The 25,642-nt window shown below is 45.7% G+C and overlaps 1 protein-coding gene across 1 annotated transcript in view; it reads right to left on the bottom strand.

The window, feature by feature from the left end:
• The window catches only part of LOC126996370 (nephrin-like), an 80,835-nt gene that overhangs the window by 21,913 nt on the left and 33,280 nt on the right, over positions 1 to 25,642 (bottom strand). The window contains exon 4 of the mRNA XM_050856740.1: positions 589 to 772. Within this exon, the coding sequence (XP_050712697.1) occupies positions 589 to 772 (184 nt within the window). The remainder of the gene's footprint in view (positions 1 to 588; positions 773 to 25,642) is intronic.

Here is a 25,642-nt window from a genome sequence, read left to right on the forward strand (position 1 = left end):
CTGGTCCACCGCTCTGGGAGACTGTGCCCTTATTACGGCACAAGTCTCTTGGCTCTTGGACCGTAGCAACAATCCGGAGTCACCGATTATTGGTGGTAGTCCAGTGTTCAATTGCTAATTGGTCACAGGCAAAGGAAAAAGAACATTATCCGTCAAGATTGATTTTATTACAAAGTTCACACTAGTCATGAAAATTATAAAACACACTAAAAATGTTTTTGTATGTATATGCGTATTTGTAGATGTTGCGTAGTGTAAATGACATTGGTGTGTTGGTGTGTGTGTGGTGTATAATGTGTCTGTGAAGAGTGTAACAGGATATTGACGAACAGTTGAAAAAAAAAAATGATTGTAAATATATAATATTGCAATAACAAGGTCTGTGTTACTCTACCATATTATTTTTCTCTGTCACCGAGGGGAGAGCGCGCGTCCGCTTCTAGTGGTGACTGTTACACACACACACACACACACACACACACACACACACAACCCCCCCCCCCACACACACACACACATACACATGCATGCACACAAAAAAATCACTCCTCTCAAAGGGAAAAAATAGAATAAATAGGCAGTACATACTTTTATGCATCTCTGCTTCCTTAAGTGTAAGGAAGGAGAAGCGAGTGGGAGAGGCGTGGCCGCGACTGTTGTACGCCGACAAGGATGCCTTGTAGGCACGGCCCGGTTCCAAGGGGCGGGCGGAGAATACAGGCGATGAGCTGGATGTGTTCACCATAAGGCTGCCTGACTCAGCCTCCCATACCTGTGACGGAAGATAAGCAATGGTCCGCTTGTAGATATTGATATTTTTTTTTAAATGATAATAACACACACACACACACACACACACACACACACACACACACACAGATATATATATATATATATATATATATATATATATATATATATATATATATATATATATATATATGGCGCTACTATAAACACTTGCCTGCGCCATGAGGGGCTGGGGCCGAATACCATCCAGGCCCCTCAAGCAAGCCTACAGGCGCAATAGACGGAGACGGAAAAAAAAATATATATATATATATATATATATATATATATATATATATATATATATATATATTTATATAAATATTTACATATATATATATATATATATATATATATATATATATATATATATATATATATATATATATATATATATATATATATATATATTACAAATGTGAAAGGGACCAGCTCGGAATCAACTACCAGTTCCGCAAGAGAAAACACGGTGAAGGTTGTCACCGTACCATTAACGCCTGAGTCCAGACTCTCTAAGAGGAGACAAACCTATTCCCTGTTATTTCTCTCCAATTGTGCAGCTTCGGGGCCTGTACTTGCCCGCCTGCGTACGAGCTGGGCGAGAAGCCTCGCTCCTCTCTAAGATTTTTCAAGAAGTCTAGTAAAGTCTTTCCCTCCGTACCACCACGCCAGACGCTCCTTATCCAAGTCACTTGGAGAATACCACCCACAACGTAAAGCCCCAAATACACTGCCGAATTTTGGCCACGAACTTGTCGCCGAATCAGTTCGTGAAAAAAATCGGCGACCGGTTCGCCGACATGACCAATATTCTTACAGTTCGTGACCATTCGGCGACATGTTGGCGAATGCTCAAGACAATTCGGGGACAATTCGGAGACATGTCGCCAACTATTCGGCGTCCATGTCGCCGAGTTCAAAATCTGAAATTTTAACGTTTTTTTTTTTTTTTTGTCGCGGAATAATTGGCGACAAGTCTCCGAATTGTCCTCGTATGTCCCCGAAGTGTCGGCGATATGGCGGGAACAATTCCCCGACAGTGTCAATATTTCTGAAAGCTGATCATCTGATGCCCATGTGGCATATAAAAGCACGGGAATCCAAGGTGCAAAACACTTCACCGGTACCCAGTGCCGGGAAGACTCATGATCACTCGGCACTGACCATTGTCACTAGTGCCGGTACCGTTTGGACATTGGCGACGCTCGGCGGCGCGCGGCCTCGTCAGTCGCCATGCGATACCGGTATGGGCCCTGTGGAGACGATAAACCTTGAATGTTATGCTGGCTGCTGAGTCACTGCCTTGCTGACCATCTTCCCAAGTTCCAACCATTTTATCCTGCTTTTCGTTTCCATCATGGCTCCCGTCTCCATTATTGTATTATTGGATTTATTGGATGATTCTTCATGTCCGAGTCTTTTTTTTTAGGATACTAATATATTTTGTTATTGTTATTAGACTATGAGTACATCCATAATAACTACGTATACTTATGCTATTCTTTTTATCGAAAAAAAAATATTCAATTCATTCAGGAGAGAGAGAGAGAGAGAGAGAGAGAGAGAGAGAGAGAGAGAGAGAGAGAGAGAGAGAGAGAGTTTTCTTTACATAAAATTTATTTAGGAACTTCATCAGACGGCATTAGATAAAAAAAAAATTATGGGTACCAGTACCGGTACCGGTACAATCGGTACCTGAGTTTTCGGTACCTGTACTACTGGTACTGAAATTAACGGTACCTGCCCATCCCTACTGTGCCCCGCGTTGTGCTTCGCGCGCGAAACCCCGAACCTGTCCTCAGCGCTAGAGATGGGTTGCCATGTTACTGCGGATAACACTCAAATCATCCATTCATTTCAGGGGCTACCACCCTCAAGACACTAATTTAACAATACTACAGCCTACAGTCAACTTTAGCTGTATCCCGTCTCTCGCCGATTTCCCCTACCCCCCCGCACCGACCGCCTCCCCGCAGCTTAATCTAAGCCCCGCGCGTGGTATCGCCACTTCTGTCCCTCTTGTTATCTCCAGGCCTTTGCTTTTGACCCGTGTACCGATCCGGCGGCATATTTTCGAAAGGTTCTAGGGTCTTTCTCCCGCGGATTCTAGGCACACCCTCTGCAGTGACGTCACGCGCTGCTAACTCCTGATTGGCTGCTGCCTCCCTCCTTCCTTCTCCTCTCAGCCCCCCTCCCTTCCTCACTTCCTCTCTCTCTCTCTCTCTCTCTCTCTCTCTCTCTCTCTCTCATATATTGTGTTGTTTTTTTGTGTTACTCGACAAGTAGCTTCGTCCTTTTCCTTTTCCTATGACACTCTCTCTCTCTCTCTCTCTCTCTCTCTCTCTCTCTCTCTCTCTCTTAGATGCTTAGATGCAGAGAGAGAGAGAGAGAGAGAGAGAGAGAGAGAGAGAGAGAGAGAGAGAGAGAGAGAGAAACCTCTACAATGGCCGATGAGATGACGCAACCCTCCCTTAGATGCAGAGAGAGAGAGAGAGAGAGAGAGAGAGAGAGAGAGAGAGAGAGTTGCGTCATCTTATCGACCATTGTCAAGGTTTCTCTCTCTCTCTCTCTCTCTCTCTCTCTCTAAGAGAGAGAGAGAGAGAGGGGGTATGTATGAGAGAGAGAGAGAGAGAGAGAGAGAGAGAGAGAGAGAGAGAGAGATCCTGCCCCCCTGGACTTCCTGTGACCGAGCAAGTGGACGACCAGCTGACCTGCCACCGCTGCAGGCACGTCCTAATCGTGGGCGACGTAAACCAGCACATGGAGGGAGATGCCTACGATAACTTCCTGACGGTGCAGGGTCTGACAGACCATGTCACGTTCCCCACCCTTGAGCAAGGCGGGACGCTGGACCCCGTCATCTATGACTTGGGAGAGGGCAGGGTCACGTGCCACCAGCTTGGGCCGGTTGGCAGCTCTGACCACCACGCCATCCTGACCCGGGTAGACGTGAGCGTGGCACGGGATGAGGCCACTTCCCACACCATCTGGCTATGGGTCAGAGCTGACTGGTCCTCCCTTAAGAGATACCTGCAGAAGACAGACTGGCACACCCTTCTGACTGGGCGAGCAGAGCCCATGGCGAGGGCCTTTACTGAGCGACTCAAAGCTCTCCAACGAGAGCACATCCCACACCGCCAGTACACTTTCAGGCCCACCGATCAGCCCTGGTTCAGGTACCGCTGCCGCCTTTTTTTTCAGCTAAAGAAACGGCTCAAGGGCAACTGAAAAAGGTGTAAAAAAAAAAGCCCGCTAATCGCTGTGCCTATAGAGACAAAATTTATGAGCGGCCAAGAGAGTCATTTTCGGGAGGAGAGGTGTCTTGATACACTCCTCTTGAAATAATTCAAGTCAAAGGCAGGAGGAAATATAGACGAAGGAAGGCTGTTCCAGAGTTTTGTAGTATAAGGGATGAAAGAATGAAGATGCTGGTTAACTCTTGCATAAGGGGTTTGGACAGTATAGGGATGAGCATGAGTAGAAAGTCGTATGCAGCGGGACCGCGGGAGGATGGGAGGCATGCAGTTAGCAAGTTCAGAAGAGCAATCAGCATGAAAATATCGATAGAAGATAGGAAGAGAGGCAACATGGCGGCGGACGTTTAGAGGTAGAAGACTTTCAGTATGAGGAGAAGAGCTGATGAGACGAAGAGCCTTAGACTCCACTCTGTCCAGGAGAGCTGTGTGAGTGGAGCCCCCCCACACATTAGATACATACTCCATACGAAGGCGGACAAGGCCCCTGTAAATGGATAGCAAATCTGCAGGGGAGAAGAACTGGCGGAAACGGTACAGAACGCCCAGCCTCGAGGAAGCTGATTTAGTAAGAGAAGAGATATGAAGTTTTCAGTTGAGATTTTGAGTTAAGGATAGACCGAGGATGCTTAGTGTTGAAGAAGGTGATAGCTGAGTGTTGTCGAAGAATAGGGGATATATGTTTTGAAGATTGTGTCGAGTGGAATGGTGGAGAACCTGTGTTTTTGAGGAGTTGAAGGACACCAGGTTCTTCTTGACCCAATCGGAAAGGTCTGAGGTCTGAGTCTGAGGAAAAGCGTACTGCTGCCTCCAGCCTGAAATCGTTTAGTTTCTGTTGGGTGGGTCTTCTATTAAAAGAAGTTGAGTAATGCAGAGTAGAGTCATCGGCGTAAGAATGGAAAGGACAGTTCGTTTTGGAAAGAAGATCATCAATGAACAACAGAAAGAGACTGGGAGATAGGACAGAACCCTGCGGGACACCACTGTTAATAGGCTTAGGGGAAGAACAGCGACCGTCTACCCTAACAAAAAATAGAACGGTCAGAAAGGAAACTGGAGATAAAGGTATAGAGAGAAGGATAGAAACCGTAGGCGGGTAGTTTGAAAAGCAAAGATTTGTGCCAGACCCCATCAAAGGCTTTTGATATGTCCAGCGCAATAGCAAAGGTTTCACCGAAACGGCCAGAAAGGATGACCAAGAGTCAGTTAGGAAGTCAAGGAGATTACCAGTAGAACGTCCCTTGCGGAACCCATACTGGCGATCAGATAGAAGGTCAGAAGTGGAAAGGTGCTTTTGAATCTTCCGGTTAAGGATTGATTCAAAAGCTTTAGATAGACAAGAAAGAAGAGCTATAAGTCGGTAGTTTGAGGGATTGGAACGGTCACCCTTCTTAGGCACAGGCTGTATGAAGGCATACTTCCAGCAGGAAGGAAAGGTGAATGTTGACAGGCAGAGGCGAAAGAGTTTGACCGGCAGGGTATCAGCACGGAAGCACAGTTTTCAAGGACTATAGGAGGCACTCCATCAGGTCCATAAGCCTTCTGAGGATTGAGGCCAGAGAGGGCATAGAAAACATCATTCTTAAGAATCTTATTAACAGGCATAAAGGAGTCAGAGGGGAGATGAATAGGAAGAATATGCCCAGAATCGTCCAGAGTGAAGTTCTTTGAGAAAGTCTGAGAGAAGAGTTTAGCCTTAGAGATAGATGAGACGGCGGTGTTGCCGTCAGGACTAAGGAGAGGAGGGAAAGATGAAGAAGTGAAGTTGGAGATGTTTTTTGGCTAGATGCCAGAAGTCCCGGGAAGAATTAGAAAAAAGCAAGGTTTTGGCATTTTCTATTAATGAAGGAGTTTTTCGAAAGTCGGAGAATAGATTTTGCACGATTCCGGGGAGAAATGTAAAGATAATGGTTTGCGGGAGTTCGACAGCTCTGGTACCTTTAGTCTGCCTTGCTGCAGAGATAAAGTATTCTGCGTAGCTCCGCTACAAGAGGAGCCCAACCCGCCGCAACAAAGCCATGCATCGAGCGGCATGCAAACACATGGTGGCCACCAGTAAATGGGTGAAACGGAAGTGGGAAAGCGACCTCCGCGCCAAGCTGTGCGGGCCGGGGGTGGGCAGCAAGACCTGGTGGACTCTTGTTAAGGAGAGACACGGCAGCAGCCACCAAGAAACAATCCATCCCCTCACCAAGCACGACGGCACCACAGCAACCAGCAGCAGGGAGAAGGCAGAGCTCCTGGCTGACCTTTTATCTGCCAAGATGTCCGTCGCCGACCCCACCAGACCTCCCCCACAACTGGCACTGAAATGCGACCAAACCCTGACAGAGGTTGAGGTACACCGGGAGCAAGTTGAGCGCCTTCTGATAGCAGTGGACGTCAGGAAGGCCACTGGGCCTGACAACGTCAGCCCACATGTGCTGCGTCACTGCTCCAGTGAGCTGATAGGACCCCTCTCGGAGGTGTTCGGGGCCTGTGTCCGGAAGAATACGTGGCCCTCAATATGGAAGGAGGCTCGCGTGCTGCCGGTCAACAAAAAGCAGTCCAGATCTGACCCTGCCAACTACAGACCCACCTCCCTCCTCTCTGTAGTTGGAAAAATCCTCGAAAGAATAGTGGTGGAGCCCATCACCCGCCACCTCGAGAACAACGCCCTCATCACTCACCAGCAATCTGGGTTCAGATCTGGCCGCTCCACTTCAGACCTCCTGCTGCTCCCCTCCAGAGATTGGCAGGACTCCCTAGACACCGGCCTAGATACCCTTGTGGTCGCTCTCGACATCGCAGGTGCTTTTGACCGAGTGTGGCATGCGGGTTTGCAGAAGCTTCGTGCCAAAGGCATCCAAGGACACCTGCTGATGCTGATGAGCGACTACCTTCAAGGAAGAAGCCATCACGCCGTCGTCGGTGGGCAGCAGTCCAGGGACCTCCCAGTGGGTGCCTCAGTCCCTCAGGGATCTGTGCTGGGCCCTGTCCTGTGGAATCTGTACATCGACGACCTTCTCTGCATACGCTGACGACTGCACGCTCTCCCTCTCCTATCCTCGGCAAGGAAGTCAGCAAGCAGTTGCTGACGTCAACCAACAACTACGCCTGATACAGAGGTGGGGGGGACGCTGGCAGGTGGACTTTGCTCCTGAAAAAACCCAGGCGACGGTGATCTCTCGGTCCCCGGCAGCCACACAAGCTGTCGAAGGAAGGGTGATGTTTGGCTCCGTCACCCTCCCGCTCCAGGATTACGTCAGGATCCTCGGAGTGGACTTGGACCGAGAGCTGCGCTTCGACCGCCATATGAAACATGTCGCCCACCAAGCCTCCCTCCGGTTTCTGCCCTTCTTAGAGTGGCTAATTTCCTTGACAAGCGATGAATTATGCTCCTCTACAAGGCCCAGGTAAGACCCTACCTGGAGTACGGGCTCTGTCCTGGGTGTCCAGCGTGGCCATACACCTGCAGAGACTGGAAAAGGCGGAGCGACGCGTGCAGCGACTGTTAGAGGAGAAAACCCCCAGCCGCCCCCTCAGGACACGAAACCCCTGAACACTCTGGAGCACCGCTAGGGCCACAAGGCCCAGGTACAAGGAGTTCCACAAATGGCGAAGCTGAGGCTCCCACCGCGAGAGGCTGTGAGAGATACGAGAATGGTACTCTCCAGCCACGAGCAGGTCGGGGTGCCGAGGTCACGCGCCAGCTAGCACGAAAGGACCTTCACCTTCAAAGTGTCCCGCCTGTGGAACACGTTCACTGCAGCAGTGCCAGCAGTATGGGAAATGTCCACCCAGCAGTTGTAAGTTGCAGCTCACAGGTGGCGAGGAACATGCCCCACACCACTAGTGCTCATAAATATATAATGAACGTGTGTAATGCTGAGATCACACATCTACGATTTCGCTCTGCGACGGTTGGCGATTTTGAAAATGCACGAAATCGTGGGGGTATCGCCATTGTCTCTGCGAGTTTGCCTCTGTTTCAACTCACAACAACATGGCGAGGGAGCGTCGCTCGCCTATACGCACACGAGGGCGACAGGCGACGGGACATCGAGGTGAATTGTGCGTGAGTGCTCGCGACAATACGCAGAAGAGCCCAATTTTGAAAAAAAAACCGTTGCGACGGTTCGCAATGAACGCAGGGCCTGGCGACTATGTGCGACTGCCTCTCGTCTAGCCGCTCGACGACGCTCGACGTTGCACACATGGTCGAGAAAACGTCGAGGGCGCGTCGCTGTACGACCCATATTGGCAGGCAACACTATCGCGCTGTCTCTACCATCCATCCCCCACACACCACACATTATATATATATATATATATATATATATATATATATATATATATATATAGATATATATATATATATATATATATATATATATACACACACACACATACACACACACTAACTAACTAACCTGAAATTAATCTTGGAACCCTGCATATCCCGATGCTCTAACGCTAAGGTTATTATTTTGGCTGATCAACCTTATAGGTTTTCAATATGGTAAAATAATCCCCATCTGGCAACGCCAGTTGCTTGTGTGGACTCAAATTTGATTTTTAGTAACGAACACCCAGTGCTTCAAGTAAGTAGTAGCCCGTGCTACCCTCCCTTGCTGTCGCTGATATTGCTTTATTGTTTCTTGCCTTTAATTCAGCAGTTCTTAACCTAGGGGTCGTGATCTCCTGGGAACGAAGTTAGTTGTTTTGAGGAATATTGGATTTTATTCGTATGGTGTAAGGTTTTCTTCATGGTATACCGTATCTACAACTTCTGTTATAAATTGTAAGTGGAAAGAGTTTTACAACCTGTAATTACTTGCTAATAAGCTAATGAAGTAGTCGAGATAAATACATTATAAATTTACTATGTATTCTTGCTAATAATTTTACTGTGTACACTAGCTTATAATTTTGCATTTTTTGTTAAACCAGGCTATTATTTTGCATTTAGGAAAACTATTCTATTTTTTTGTATTCATGAACACTAGGCTATTATTTAGCAGTTAGGAATACTATTCTATTATTTTGCATTCATCAACACTAGGGTATTACTTTGCATTTAGGAATGCTATTCTATTATTTAGCAGTTAGGAATAATATGCTATTATTAAAAATTCATGAATACTAGGCTATTATTAAAAATTCATGAATACTAGGCTTTTATTAAAAATTCATGAATACTAGGCTATTATTAGAAATTCATGAGTACTAGGCTATTATTTGCAGGCGGGCAGGGTAGCGGCGTGTGGCAGGACAGTGTGAGTGCGAGCGAGTGGTCGTTTGCCAACGGTTTTTCACACCCTCCCGCTCGCTCGTTGCCATCTCGCTTTCCGAAGCAGCGTCGCTGCCATACGCACGATGTACAAAGTCGCTCGCGTATACGCGCGCATACACCGCGACCCCTTGCGTTTGACGAGGGTATGCGAGCGCATAATGCGGTGGTCTATCGCTTAACCGTGCGAATAATCGTGCGATTTGGCCAATATCGCAGACTTTCTGCAAACTTTTTGAACATTTCAAAATGTTCGCGCGACGGGCCGGCACCCGCAAGTCGCGCGAACTTTATCGCGCGACTATTGCGACTAAAAGAGTGCATAATCGGACATCAGTTTCTCGTTCACGTCCGAGCGCCCGAATGCTCGATGCGTACTGCAAATGTGTTAAAGAGAGAGAGAGAGAGAGAGAGAGAGAGAGAGAGAGAGAGAGAGAGAGAGAGAGAGAGAGAAGATAAGCAGGGAGAGGGGGCAGAGAGGGGAGGAGGGAGGCATCAGCCAATCAGTAGTTAGTAGCGCGTGACGTCACTGCAGAGGGTAGGGCCTGGCGTCGTCTCCTTCCTCTTCCAACACGCCCGCCTGACGCCCCTGTGCTCCTGTGAAGAGAAGAAGGGCTGACTCGCCACCTCTCTCTCTCTCTCCCATTCCATCGCCAGACAGCCACGGCCCCTGGCCCGGCCAAAGCATTTGTAAAGCTGCACGCTCTTCTTCTCCCTCGCCTGTCACTGCGAGGCGATGTTACAATATATATATATATATATATATATATATATAGATATATATATATATATATATATATATATATATATATATATATATATATATATATATATATATATAAAACTGGAGTAGGTAGGAAGACACCTACCGAAACGGGCGCAAGCCTCTCCCGGTGTGGTATATATGGGAAGTGAGGAGGGTGCTGAAGCCCTCCAAAGACCCTTCCCAGGTCCTCACCAACCGTTTCCCTATTGTCTCATCAACACCAGAGAGTAGTTCAGCTGCTTCAGCATGCTGTCTAAAGACAGATCCTCCCTCTATCCACACCACACTACATTCACACAACATGCACACCTTTCCCAAAATTCAAAATTCAAAATGGCGTACCATAGTAACCAACCCTGTCAGTGCCAGCAGTAGCATTGAAGTCACCCAGGACAATGAGTGTGTCCCGGGGAGGGCACTGGTCTAATACGGAGTCGAGTTTGGCGTAGAATGTATCCTCTTCAGTTTCACGCTCAGTGTGTGCTTCAGCCTCACTCGCATTATACGCTCATCAACCGAAGCAACATCGACCACAAATGGCAGTAGTTGGTTGGAGATGCCCATAGCTACCCCCCTGACATGGAAGCCATTGCTCATGCCGGACCAATAGAAGGTGTACCCCCCTCAAAGATCTCGCCACTGCCAGGCCTCCTTGTCTCAGTGAGTGCCACTATGTCCACCCTCAGCCTCCTGAGCTCAATTGATATGTAGGGCAGTCGATCATCGTCCGAGAGGCTCCGGACGTTCCAGGAGCCCACACGCAGAGCCCTCCGAAGGTTAACCCCGGTCCTGGTTCTGCGGGCAGGGCGCAGCCTCTGCACCACCCAGGCCACCCCCAAAACAAAAAAAGGGGCTAGGGGGCCCTTCCTTCTTCGAGGTGCAGGGGTCCCGTAGGCTTTGCCCTGCACCCGTCACTGGCGGCAGGCTCCCCGGATGCGGATGCATCGTGGAAGCCTGCCGCGCGATCGGGCCCCCCAGTAAGATCGGATCGGGGTCGAGGCTCATGCCCCGACCCCGACCTCTACTTTTTAATTTGTTTTTGGCTTAACGAATTTTTTTTGTGGGGGAGGGGGTGCAAACCCAACCAGCCCAGATAAGGGGCTGGCCTGACTGCTCGCCATAGGGCAGGGACGCAGGACCCCTGGGGGTATTAATCCCCCGGTTACCCAAATAAAGAAGTATGAACAGAAGAAAAAGAGAAAGCAGGGGAAAGGCAGCTTGGGGAGGTTGAGGGCGTTGCATTCCTCATTCAGATAGACCTGCCCCTTAAAATGGTGAAAATATTGAATATAAATACATAATTCCAAACACATCATTAACTGCTGTTGTTTTAAAACTAACGTATGTTGTACGCTTCGGCGGATTTGTCTATTCTTTGTTAGAAACATACCCAGACTCTGAGCACATTCATCCAACCCCCCAGGTACATTTTCGTTCAGTTTTGATAGCCATTGCTCAGAGCCTCATACTTTGCGAGCTCAAAATTCGTAAAAAATGGACAAAATTTCATGAAATCGACGGGACCTTAGTACTGCTTGAATCTTAGCGGGGGTGCGTGGACTTGGTCACAGGCTGGAAGGTGGTGCGTGGCCGGAAAAATTTGGGAAAAAGGAAAGAAAAGGAACAGGTGAAAATATACATAGAACAAAGAAGAGGAAGAATTGTGGGGGAAAAAGTAAAAAAGAAAGATATGTTTCAAATGAACGCAATATATGTTTTTCAAGGGCTATTAATAAATATAAGGAAAAAATAACTGAGTTGGATGTTGTGTAAAGGTTAAGAGGCTATGGATGAAATCGAACATAGGGGCATTGAAAGGCTGTGAATAATTGTGAAAATTAGAGAGCTGATGGCAAATGAGAAGGAATGGATAGCAGGGGTGGCAACAGACGGGATGGGGAGTAAAAAATGAAAAGACCGACACAGAGAAAGAGGAAACAGACAAAGATAGAGGAAGAGGGGGGCAGAGGAGAGCGAAACTGTGTATATGCGAGGCAGGCAGCAGGACAGTTAGACAGTTTGGGAAATGGAAGTGGAACAAAGAGTGGATGGCAAGAGGACGAAGTGAGAAAGACCGGAGAAGGATGATGATGATGAAGAGGGTGAGGAAGAGGAAGAGGAGAAGGAGGAGGAGGAGGAGGAGGAGGAGGAGTGGGGGGACACACTAATGCAAGTTTTGAACAGAGGAAGGTTAGACGTGAAAAGTGGAATGTAGGTTGGCGGATGACAGAGAAAGTGGAATGAGAGGAGGGGAAAATAGGCGAGTGAAAACTTAATTACTAGATATAAAGAAAATTGATGAAGAGCACCAAAAATAACTTAGAGCGTACTGAATAGTAGCACAGAAGAATGTAAACAAGGAAGAGAACAACAAGTATAATAACAAGATTAAAAACAGGAAGAAGAAAATGGGGAAGAACAACAAAAACATAAAAAAATACAAGGACAAAACTATGATAAAAGAAAAGAGTGAGGAAGGCAGACATAGTAAAATGAAAAAGAAATTGAAAGACAGACACATGCGGAAAAAAAAGGAAAAATAAAGGCGGATCTAAAGTAGGATTTGTGAGAGAGAAACGAGGTGAGGGGAAGTGACAGGTAGGCGGAGATAAGCGAGGGGATTTATAGTATGACTTTTACGTCCCATAGTTGCAGGTGAGGAAAAAGGAGGAAGAGGAGGAGGAGGAACACAAAGAAACACACAAAGGAAGAACAAACAACAGCAGACATGATGGTCCTTACGAGGCTGTTTGTGACAAGCTACACTAACTGTCTAATCAAAGGTGGAAAGTGAAGGACAGCAAAAGCGAAGCCCCCCCCCCCCCCCATCCCTCCAGCCAAAGCTGGCAGGAAAAGAAAAAGAGCCATGCAACATGGAAAAACTGCATGGAAATTATGTAGGAAAGAGGAAAGAACTACCATTACTGCTACACTAACCGGACGATAAAAACGGACAAGGACACCAGTATTCGAAAGAAGTTAACGTTATTATGACAATGAGTAATATCTTAGTTCCTGGTTGGATTCAAAATGCTTGTCTAATCTATTCTTGAAGGCCGTAACTGTTGTACTATCAACGACATCACAGGGTAGATAATTCCAAGCATTAACGACTCGATTGAAGAAGAAGTGTTTGGCTTCGTGCGACGAAATTTTTTTTACCACTTATCTTGAAACTGTGATTTCTTCTTGTTCTATTTGATCGATCAATTGTAAAGTAATTTTCCGTATTAATATCACTGAATCCTTTAAAGATTTTAAACACTTCTATTAGATCGCCTCGCATTCTTCGTTTTGATAGGCTGAATAAATTTACTTATTTATGCCTTTGTTCATAAGATAAATTTATCAACCTAGGAATCATTTTTGTTACTCTGTTGAACCCGTTCTAACTTTTCTATATCTTTTATGTAATAGGTAGACCAAAAATGTACACAGTACTCTAAATGGGGTCGAACCAGCGAATTATACAGTTTTAATATTATTTTTTACCGATTTATTATTAATGACTCGTCCGATGAAGCCAACCAATTTGTTTGCGGTTTTAACTACCTCTGAACAATTCTGACCGGGCTTTAAATCGCTTGATGTAGTGATTCCAAGATCCTTTTCTTTACTTACAGCAGAAAATTGTTGTCCATTCATTACTTACTGAACGCAATTGTTATTGTTTCCGATGTGTAACACTTTACATTTGTCAACGTTAAATTTAATTTGCCATTGATTGGCCCTACGTGCAAGACGATCTAGATCTGATTATAATGCTTCTTCGTCGAGTGTCGTAGTTACTTTACAAGCGATTTTTGTGTCATCAGCAAATTTTGATACTTTGCAAGTGAACCCATCATCGATATCGTTAACATAAATTAAGAAGAGCATGGGACCAAGCACTGATCCTTGAGGTACGCCGCTTCTGACATCGGACCAGGTAGATTAAACACCATTTAGAACTACTTTGGCTGGAGTAGGTAGGAAGACACCTACCGAACGGGCGCAAGCCACTCCCGGTGAGGTATATATGGGAGGTGAGAAGGGAGCTGAAGCCCTCCAAAGACCCTTCCCATGTCCTCACTAACCGTTTCCCTATTGTCTCACCAACACCGGAGAGTAGTTCAGCATGCTCTCTAAAGACAGATCCTCTCTTTATCCACACCACACTACATTCACACAACATATACACCTTTTCCCAAAATTAAAATTTCAAAATGGCGCACATACACCAAGCCTCGGAGTCCCCGCCTGGGGGGGGGGACCACAAATTCCCCCAGGGAGGACTCCCCTTCTGGCTGCCGACCCGAGAGGTGATTTGATAACTCCTCGAACCTCTTTCTTCTCAATTTCTGCAACATTCGCGGTCTTCGCTCTAATTTTCATTCTGTGGAACATCATCTCTCCTCCTCTAAACCTCACCTTCTCTTCCTTACCGAAACACAGGTTTCTGAGGCTACTGACAGCAATCTCTACTCTGTTCCCTCCTACTATCTCTATCCTAAATTTCAATCCAAAGCTGGATGTTGCGCCTACGTGCGCAATGACATCACTTGCTCTCGTGCCCACAACCTTGACTTCTGAATTTTCCACCATCTGGCTAAGACTTCATTGTCATTATATTACTAAATACATCTGTGCTGTTTATCTCTCACCTAACTCTACCAATTATGTAAAATTCTTTGACTATTTGAATTCTAAAGTGGAGCACATCTTGACCCACTCTCCCTTCGCTGAAATCTCCATCCTAGGAGATTTCAATGTTCACCACCAGCTTTGGCTTTCATCCTTTTTCACTGACCATCCTGGTGAACAAGCCTACAACTTTGCTATCCTCAACGACCTAGAGCAGTTGGTCCAGCACCCTACACGTATTCCCGACCGTCTTGGAGACCAGCCCAACATTCTAGACCTCTTCCTTACCTCAAACCCTTCTGCTTATTCTGTCAAACTGTTCTCTCCGTTGGGCTCCTCCGATCACAATCTTATTTCTGCATCCTGTCCTATCGCTCCTGTACACCCTCTGGACCCACCGAAGAGGCGATGCTTCTGGCATTTTGCTTCAGCTCGGTGGGACGACCTGAGGATGTACTTTTCCGATTTCCCGTGGAATGATTATTGCTTCCAGGATAGAGACCCCTCTGTGTGCTCAGCGCATCACGTAGGTGATTGTCTCTGGAATGGAGGCATACATTCCTCGTTCTTTCTCTACTCCTCACGCAAAAAAGCCTTGGTTTAATCACGCTTGTTCTCGTGCTGTCAATAATAGAGAGGTAGCTCACAAAAGGTACCAGAGCCTTCAAACTAATGTTAATTATGAACTTTACATTTCTGCCCGAAATCGTGCCAAATCTATTCTCCGACTAACCAAAAATTCTTTCATTAATAGAAAATGCCAAAACCTTGCTTTCTCTAACTCTTCCCGTGACTTCTGGCATCTAGCCAAAAACATCACCTCCAACTTCACTTCTTCATCTTTCCCTCCACTCCTCAGTCCTGACGGCAACACTGCCGTCTCATCTATCTCTAAGGCTGAACTCTTCTCTCAAACTTTTTCTAAAAACTCCACTCTGGACGATTCTGGGCATATTCCTCCTACTCATCCCCCCTCTGACTCCTACATGCCTGTTATAAAGATTCTTCAAAATGATGTTTTCTATGCCCTCTCTGGCCTCAATCCTCAGAAGGCTTATGGACCTGATGGAGTGCCTCCTATTGTCCTTAAAAACTGTGCCTCCGTGCTGTCACCCTGCCTGGTCAAACTCTTTCGCCTCTGCCTGTCAACATCTACCTTTCCTTCTTGCTGGAAGTATGCCTTCATACAGCCTGTGCCTAAGAAGGGTGACCGCTCCAATCCCTCAAACTACCGTCCTGTAGCTTTACTTTCTTGTCTATCTAAAGCTTTTGAATCAATCCTTAACCGGAAGATTCAAAAGCACCTTTCCACTTCTGACCTTCTATCTGATCGCCAGTATGGGTTCCGCAAGGAGCGTTCTACTGGTGATCTCCTAGCCTTCTTAACTGACTCTTGGTCATCCTCTCTTAGCCGTTTCGGTGAAAATTTTGCTATTGCGCTGGACATATCAAAAGCTTTTGATAGGGTCTGGCACAAATCTTTGCTTTCTAAACTACCCTCCTACGGTTTATATCCTTCTCTCTGTACCTTTATCTCCAGTTTCCTTTCTGACCGTTCTATTTCTGCTGTGGTAGACGGTCACTGTTCTTCCCCTAAATCTATTAACAGTGGTGTCCCACAGGGTTCTGTCCTATCTTCCACTTTTTCTGTTGTTCATTGATGATCTTTCCAAAACGAACTGTCCTATCCATTCCTACGCCGATGATTCCACTTTGCATTACTCAACTTCTTTTAATAAAAGACCCACCCTTCAGGAACTTAACGACTCAAGGCTGGAGGCTGCAGAACGCTTAGCCTCAGGCCTTACTATTATTTCCGATTGGGGCAAGAAGAACCTGGTGTCCTTCAACGCCTCAAAAACACAGTTTCTCCACCTATCCACTCGACACAATCTTCCAAACAACTATCCCCTATTCTTTGACAACACCCAGCTATCACCTTCCTCAACACTAAACATCCTCGGTCTATCCTTAACTCAAAATCTCAACTGGAAACTTCATATCTCATCTCTTACTAAATCAGCTTCCTCGAGGCTGGGCGTTCTGTACCGTCTCTGCCAGTTCTTCTCCTCTGCATAGTTGCTGTCCATAAACAGGGGCCTTGTCCGCCCTCGTATGTAGTATGCATCTCATGTGTGGGGGGGCTCCACTCACACAGCTCTTCTGGACAGAGTGGAGGCTAAGGCTCTTCGTCTCATCAGCTCTCCTCCTCATACTGATAGTCTTCTACCTCTTAAATTCCGCCGCAATGTTGCCTCTCTTTCTATCTTCTAACGGTATTTCCACGCTGACTGCTCTTCTGAACTTGCTAACTGCATGCCTCCCCCCCTTCCGCGGCCCCGCTGCACTCGACTCGACCAGCATCTTCACTCTTTCATCCCTCACGCTGGTAAACTCTGGAACAATCTTCCTTCATCTGTATTTCCTCCTGCCTACGACTTGAACTCTTTCAAGAGGACGGTATCAGGACACCTCTCCTCCCGTATTTGATCTTCCTTTTGGCCACCTCTTTTCTTTTTTAGGAGCAGCGAGTAGCGGGCTTTTTTTTTTATTATTGTTTTCTTTTTTGTGTGCCCTTGAGCTGCCTCCTTTGTTCTAAAAAAAAAAAAAAAAAAAAAAAAACCTCTGTTTCCGCTCAGAGAGCTAGTCCACAAACCAATTGTGAATGTTCCCTGAGATACCGTGCGCCAATAGTTTACTGAGCAACCGTTTGTGGGGGACTTTATCAAATGCCTTTTGAAAATCCAGATATATGATATTTACTGATCTGTTTTCATCGAACACCTCAAAAATATAATGAAAAAAATCAAGTAAATTAGTTAAACACGAACGTTTACTACGGAAGCCATGTTGCGAATTATTTATTATATTATTTTCTCCGAAGAATTTCACCATATTGTCGCGAATGATAGTCTCCATTAACTTACAAACAATCGATGTCAGGCTAATTGGTCGATAGGTTCCTGGATGAGACTTGTTCCCCTTTTTGAAAATTGGTGTGACATTTGCTAGTTTCCAATCCGACGGAACTTTTTGAGCTGTTAAAGATTTATTGTATATGATAGAGAGCGGTTTACAAATATGATGTTTGTTTTCTTTTAACCCGTGGGCTTCGGCTATGGGAAAGCCGAGAAGTGGCCGAGAAACGTCAACATTACACTGCATTTTGAGACTAAGAAACTCCTCTCATAACCATAAAGCCGTTAAAAATATTTACTTTTACTCAAACTCCATTCTTTTTAGGTGGTGTTTGTTACAAAATAAAGTATCGTGACGCGTGGCATCTAGCCGAGAGTCGCTTGTTGTCTACTTTAGATAATTTGACTAGTGATTACTCTATGGATAGCTAATTCAGTCTGCCATGACCTTACAGCACCACGTATGACGAATTAGCCCACCTCAAGATCAGTCACCCACCACAATGACCCAGGGCATGCATGGTGGGTTGCTCTATGCAGCCACCGACTACAATTAGCTCGAATTCAGAGTTTTGAGACGAGCCCTAAACGGGGTTAGTTGTTTCAGCGGACCGACTTGCAGGAGCCCGATACGTGGTCCGCCGAAGCTGCCGGGTTAAGATCCTAGGGGTAATTTTGTCTAGACCAGGAGCTTTGCTTACTTTAATCTTTTCAATTGTGCGTAAAATGTCACTTTCTACGATGAGCACTCCATTTAAAATCTTTTCGGTCCTTTTAACCTCTGGCGGTTGAGGTGATAAACAATCTTCGTCTGTAAATACGGATGCGAAAAAGTTATTTAGGAGTATAGCCATTTCATTTTCATCGTCCGTGTGGTTACCATTATCATTAGCAAGCGGTCCGATACTACAAGTGTATGACTTTTTTTATTATTTACATCGCTAAAAAAATCTTTAGGATTAGATTTAGTCGTTTCCGCTATATATTCTTCAAGATTTTCCTTGCTTCGTTTTATTAATTTATCGGTTTCGCGGCGAATTCTGTCCAACTCTAGTTTGTCAGTCTCACTATGAGTTGATATGTATCTACTGTATACGCGTTTTTTTTAAGAGAGAGGCTATTTTGAATTTCGTTATTCCACCATTTGGGTTTATTCTTAAAAGCTGAACGTCTGTTACGATAGGGTACGCATATGCTTATGGCATTGTTCAATATTGTGGTGAAGGGCCCCCAAGATTTATCAGTATCTGTTTCCGTCGAAATTACAGTCCAGTCAGAATTACTTAGAATTGATCGGAGCTTTGCGAAATTCGCTCTGATAATTAGGCATCTTTTCCTAACTAGGAGTTAGTAAATTTACTTTCTTTCATCTTGATGCTGAATGTGATTGTTCGGTGATCGCTAGAACTAAAAATTGGACCAACATTTACTTCGTTAACTAGATCAGCTGTCGCTGAAAAGATAAGGCCACGTGTATAATTTTCCAGAGTCGGTTCTTGAACGTGTTGGTGTAAATCACTTTATAGTGAATTTGTGAACAGATCGAGCCCTGTATGAGAGAGGTTGGGGGTTGGCCTCTGAGGGGCCGGCGTAGTCACCCAGAGCAAAGCTGGCAAGGGTGGAGAGGAACAAGCAATTCGTTCCCACTTTTCGAATCGTGTAACACAACTCCGCGACCCTTACGATGCCTGGCCAGTGGCACCTGTCACCAGGTGTTCTCCACCATCTCTAGAGAGTATCAGACGCCCTTCCAGAGAGACAAAAAAGCTGAAATATTCCTTGAGTGTAAGAAAAACCCTCAGGAACCCCACCTGGAAGCCAGGAGGTATAACCTCAAAAGGCCCACGGATGACATTTCTTTCAGGAGAAAAGAACAAGAACGAGCTGTTATGCAGAATAGTGATGGGAGTACTGTCGATAAAAGGGAGGGACGGGGAGCTCACATCGACAACTGGTTCCCAGGGAGGCTTTTTAGTGTAGACGTCGCCACACTCCTCTACACCGCAGGCCTAAATAATTAGGCACGGTCCAGCTAACTAGGACCCTGGAAATCCAGCAATTGTTTCATAAAGAGATCCTCTGCCTGCAGTCCAATCCACCACTGCTGCTGCCCAGAGGCTTCACCGTGACCCTGGCACGGGCGACAGATCAGGTATTACACCTTGTCCAAGGGTGACCTGGGACTATGCAAGGAAGGGGCGTCTGGTTCCCTGAGGTGAAAACTCTTCACCCGCATACCGGAGGAGGAGGAGGAGGAGGAGGAGGAAAAAAAAGGAAAAAGGTGAGGAATAGGAGAAACGATGATGATGATGATGATGATGATGATGATGATGATGATGATGATGATGCTGATGATGATGATGATGAGGAGGAGGAGGAGGAGGAGGAGGAAGAAGAGGAGAAGGAGAAGGGGGAGGAGGAAAAGGAAGAAAAGGGTGAAGAGGAGTTAAAGGAGGAGGAGGAAGAAGAAGAGGCGTTGGAGGTGGAGGACGAGGAGGAGGAGGAGGAGGAGGAAGATTGTTCCAGTGGCGGATTACTCGGTTTGAAAAGAAACTCCTTCCGATGTCTGTGTTACATCGACAAGACTGAAGGAGTAAACCGTTATTTCTAGTTCTTAGGTTGGTTTGCAGTTCAAAGAATTTGGAGTAATCGATATTATTGATTTTTTTCAGATACTTGAAGACTTGAATCATATCCCCTCGTAGGCGTCTTTTCTCTAATGTAAAGAGATTGAGTCGCTTGAGTCGTTCCTCGTACGGTTGAGTCCTTAAGGTTGGTATCATCTTCGTGGCGCGTCGTTGAATCCTCTCCAGTAAATCAATGTCCTTTCTGTAATTTGGAGACCATAACTGTAATTGCATACTCGAGGTGCGGTCTTACCATGGAATTATACAAGGATAGCATCACGTCTGGCGTTTTACACTCGAAGTTCCTCGCTATGAACCCGAGCATAGTGTTGGCTTATTGTATGCTTTTTTACAGTGATTCGCGTGTTTCAGGTCACTGCTGATAGTGACTCCACGATCCTTTTCCTCCTGCATCGCTTGCAGAGGTTTCCCATTCATGATGTATGTGTGGTTACTATTTCTGGACCCAATGTGCATGACTTTGCATTTGTCAACATTAAAGGACATTTGCCATTTTTTACAGTGATTCGCGTGTTTCAGGTCACTGCTGATAGTGACTCCACGATCCTTTTCCTCCTGCATCGCTTGCAGAGGTTTCCCATTCATGATGTATGTGTGGTTACTAATTCTGGACCCAATGTGCATGACTTTGCATTTGTCAACATAAAAGGACATTTGCCATTTTTCCGACCATTCGATAATGTGATTGAGGTCTTTCTGAATGATTTCGCAGTCGGTCTTTGTGAGGGCCTTTCCACCCACCTTGGTGTCACCAGCAAATTTCGATATTGTGGATTTCATTCCTGATTCAAGGTCGTTGATATATATGATGAAGAGAATGTGCCCCAGCATTGACCCTTGAGGCACTCCATTAGTGACTGGAAGCCAATCGGAAGGTTGTTGTTGTTGAGTAGTACTCGATGTTTTCTGTCGGTGAGTCAATCTCTTATCCACGCGATCAGATTGGCTCCAATGCCCGCCGAGTGCAGTTTCCTAAGGAGTCGCTCGTTCGGTACCTTGTCGAAGGCTTTCTGAAAGTCCAGGTATATAACATCACTACCTTGGAAGAAGTCTAATAAATTCGTTAGGCAGGAGCGCTTGTTTCTGAAGCCATGCTGGGTGTCGGAGATTATATTATTGTCTTCTAGAAACTTAACAAGTTTGTCTCTAATAATATTTTCGAGTATTTTTCCTGCCACTGATGTCAAACTTATGGGCCTATAGTTTAATGCAACGCTTTTGTAGGGGTCGGGTCGAGTCCCGCGGGGGGTAATTACTTGGACGGCAGAGAGGCTTGTTTAGTTAAAGGAGGAGGAGGAGGAGGAGGAAATATTTAGAGGAGGAGGAGGAGGAAATAGTTAAAGGAGGAGGAGGAGGAGGAAATAGTTAAAGGAGGAGGAGGAGGAGGAAATATGGATATGGGCGGAGAAAGAGGAATAGGGAAGGTGATTAAAATAGAAACACCTGTGTTGACCCTGGCAATTTTAGGATTATTTAAGGAGTGCCGGGTGGCTTCCTTCGTTAAGCCCTCGGTGGCTGTGGGATATGGGCGGGTGTGTGAACACCTGGGTCTTGGTGTGTGAACACCTGACTCTCTTGGTGAGGGAATGCCGGTGAAAAGATTAACCGACCTCACTAATCCCGGAAAATTACAGACTTAACGGGCGGTACCGGGAGTAATTATACCCCTGGGAATAAATAGGACGGGGTTCAGGAACGATTGGCAATTGGCAACGAACAAGAAAATACAGTGAGTTGTGATCTGACCGTAATAAAAGAAATAAAATACTCGCTATAATAAGTAATAATGTATCACTCGGGTTTGTGTTTAAACAGTGGGTGTGCTGTTGTTGAAATACTATACTTTGTTGCCCTGTGACAAGTACGGGAAGCAGTAAAATTATAACACTTAACGTTCCACAGCGGCGATGATGTCTGCTCAGCAGTGAAGCGACGATGAAGTCACCGATGAACGATGTACAACCTCTTCAAGTATTATCAACTACAGTTAAAATCCTCGATAACGTATAAAGATTGCACAACACACTTGGTGAACACTAAATCACGGTAGTACGGTGAACACTAAATCACAGAAGTACGGTGAACACTAAATCACAGAAGTACGGTGAACACTAAATCACAGAAGTACGGTGAACACTAAATCACGATAGTACGGTGAACACTAAATCACGGTAGTACGGTGAACACTAAATCACAGAAGTACGGTGAACACTAAATCACGGTAGTACGGTGAACACTAAATCACAGAAGTACGGTGAACACTAAATCACGATAGTACGGTGAACACTAAATCACGGAAGTACGGTGAACACTAAATCACGGAAGTACGGTGAACACTAAATCACGGAAGTACGGTGAACACTAAATCACGGAAGTACGGTGAACACTAAATCACGGTAGAACGGTGAACACTAAATCACGGTAGTACGGTGAACACTAAATCATTGTAGTACGGTGAACACTAAATCACGGAAGTACGGTGAACACTAAATCACGGTAGAACGGTGAACACTAAATCAAGGAAGTACGGTGAACACTAAATCACGGAAATACGGTGAACGCTAAATCACGGTAGTACGGTGAACACTAAATCACGGTAGTACGGTGAACACTAAATCACGGTATTACGGTGAACACTAAATCACGGAAGTACGGTGTGAGAGCGTGGATGCAAGCCGGAGCAAGCGGGGGTCGTGACCTGCCTGGGAGGGTCAGGAAACGAGAAACGAGAAAATAGGAAACATGGAAATGCAGGCAACAGAAAGCCTATTGACTCATTACGAGGTCGCCCGCTTGGGTGATTTAATCTGCTCGACCGCCACTTGAGGCTTGATGAGCAGATGAAAGCACCTCGATATTGAGGAGCAGATGAAAACCCCTCGTTATTCAGTTTACTCCCGACGCAGCGAAATGACGGTCGATTCTATATTTGAAGGAGTTGATGGCATTCGTATTTACTAATTCTGAGGGAAGATTGTTCCAGTGGCGGATGACTCGGTTTGAAAAGAAACTCCTTCCAATGTCTGTGTTACATCGACTCGACTGAATGGGTAAACCGTTATTTCTAGTTCTTGAGTTGGTTTGCAGTTCAATGAATTTGGAGTAATCGACGTTATTGAACTTTTTCAGATAATTGAAGACTTGAATCATATCCCCTCGTAGGCGTCTTTTTTCCAATGTAAAGAAATTGATTCGCTTGAGTCGTTCCTCGTACGGTTGAGCCCTTAAGGTTGGAATCATCTTTGTGGCGCGTCGTTGAATCCTTTCCAGTAAAGCAATGTCCTTTCTGTAATTAGGAGACCAGAACTGTACTGCATACTCGGGGTGCGGTCTTACCATGGAATTATACACGGATAGCATCACGTCTGGTGTTTTACACTCGAAGTTCCTCGCTATGAACCCGAGCATAGTGTTGGCTTTGTTTTATGCTTTTTTACAGTGATTCGCGTGTTTCAGGTCACTGCTGATAGTGACTCCAAGATCCTTTTCCTCCTGCATCGCCAGCAGAGGTCTCCCATTCATGATGTATCTGTGGTTACTATTTTGGGACCCAATGTGCATGACTTTGCATTTGTCAACATTAAAAGACATTTGCCATTTTTCCGACCATTCGATAATGTGACTGAGGTCTTTCTGAATGATTTCGCAGTCGGTCTCCACCCACCTTGGTGTCATCTGCAAATTTCGATATTGTGGATTTCAGTCCTGATTCGAGGTCGTTGATATATATGATAAAGAGGATGGGTCCCAGCACTGACCCTTGAGACACTCCACTAGTGACTGGAAGCCAATCGGAAGGCTGTCCGTTGAGTAGTACTGGTTGTTTTCTGTCAGTGAGCCAATCTTATCAGATTGGCTCCAATGCCCGCCGAGTGCAGTTACTTAAGGAGTCGCTCGTGTGGTACCTTGTCGAAGGCTTTCTGAAAATCCAGGTATATAACATCAATGGGGATGTGGGCATCCCAGTTCTTATATGTACCTTGGAAGAAGTCTAATAAATTCGTTAGGTAGGAGCGCTTGTTTCTGAAGCCATGCTGGGTGTCGGAGATTATATTATTGTTTTCTAGAAACTTAACAAGTTTATCTCTAATAATCTTTTCGAGTATTTTTCCTGCCACTGATGTCAAACTTATGGGCCTGTAGTTTAATGCAACGCTTTTGTCTCCTTTTTTGAAAATCGGTGTTACGTTCGCCATCTTCCAGTCTTCCGGGACCTTGTTCAGTTGAACTGACCGGTTGAATATGTTAGTGAGTGGGTGAAGTATTTGTTGTTTAAGCTCTTTTAATAACCGTCGAGGAGGAGAAGGAGGAAAAAGGGAGGAGGAGGAGTAGGAGAAAAGGAGGAGGAGGAGGAGAAGGAGCCAGAAGAAAAGGAAAAGAAAGAGGAAGATGACGATGAAGAGGGTGAGTATGAGAAGGAGAGGAGAGTGAGCATCATGGAAGAAGGCAGTAGAAAAGAATGAGACAGCACGGAAATATGGAAGAGCAAGAAACATCATCATATAACTTGGTTGCCTGCTTTAGTGATAAAATATGTTTTCCAGGCATTTTAGGAAGATGCACTTGCTGTTCGTACGTACAAGAACGTTTAATTCACTTTCATTCAGTAAAGTAAAAGTCAGTATTGTTAGTATTGTCTTTAAAATCACTATTTTTGCTTAAAAGCTGACTCAGTTATATATGAGTAGATTAAAAATAACAACGCATGCCAACTTCACTTCTGAACCGGTTAATAAGGATCCTAAAGCAAGGGGTTTAGGATCCTGATAACTATTGGTCTGCTGACTGGCCTGTATTCTGGGACAGAGAGTGGTGTGAAATGTGTGGGGGGCTTGCCCAGCTTCTTTCCCGTGAATGCGGGAGTTATGCAAGGCTGTGTCAATGCCCATCGCTTTTCAACACTTGTATGGACTGGGTACTGGGCAGAATTGTGGGCCAGAGTCATTGCGGAGCATCCATTGGCAATACCAGGGTCACTGACCTTGTTTTTGCTGATGATGCAGTAATCCTGGCGGAGTCGCTGGAGGTTTTGGTGATGGCTCTCGATGCACTGCACGAGGAGGCGAAACCCTTGGGACTCCAGGTCTCCTGGGCCAAGACCAAGGTACAGGTGTTTGGAGGCTTGCTGGATGACACAGTACAGTCTGTTCATGCGTGTGGCGAGTACGTGAGATCTCTGAAAGTTTCACGTATCTTGGTAGCGAAGTTCATTACAACGGTGAGTCTGGCCAGGATGTCTTACGACGGATTGGCCTGGCCCACGGTGTTGTGGACTCGCTCAACACGAGTATATGACGGTGTCGATACCTGTGCAGAGGGACAAAGATCCGGATCTTCAAGTCCCTTGTGCTCCCTGTCTTACTCTATGGTTG

The sequence above is a fragment of the Eriocheir sinensis genome, chromosome 10 (assembly GCF_024679095.1).
Source record: "Eriocheir sinensis breed Jianghai 21 chromosome 10, ASM2467909v1, whole genome shotgun sequence".
NCBI lineage: Eukaryota > Metazoa > Arthropoda > Malacostraca > Decapoda > Varunidae > Eriocheir > Eriocheir sinensis.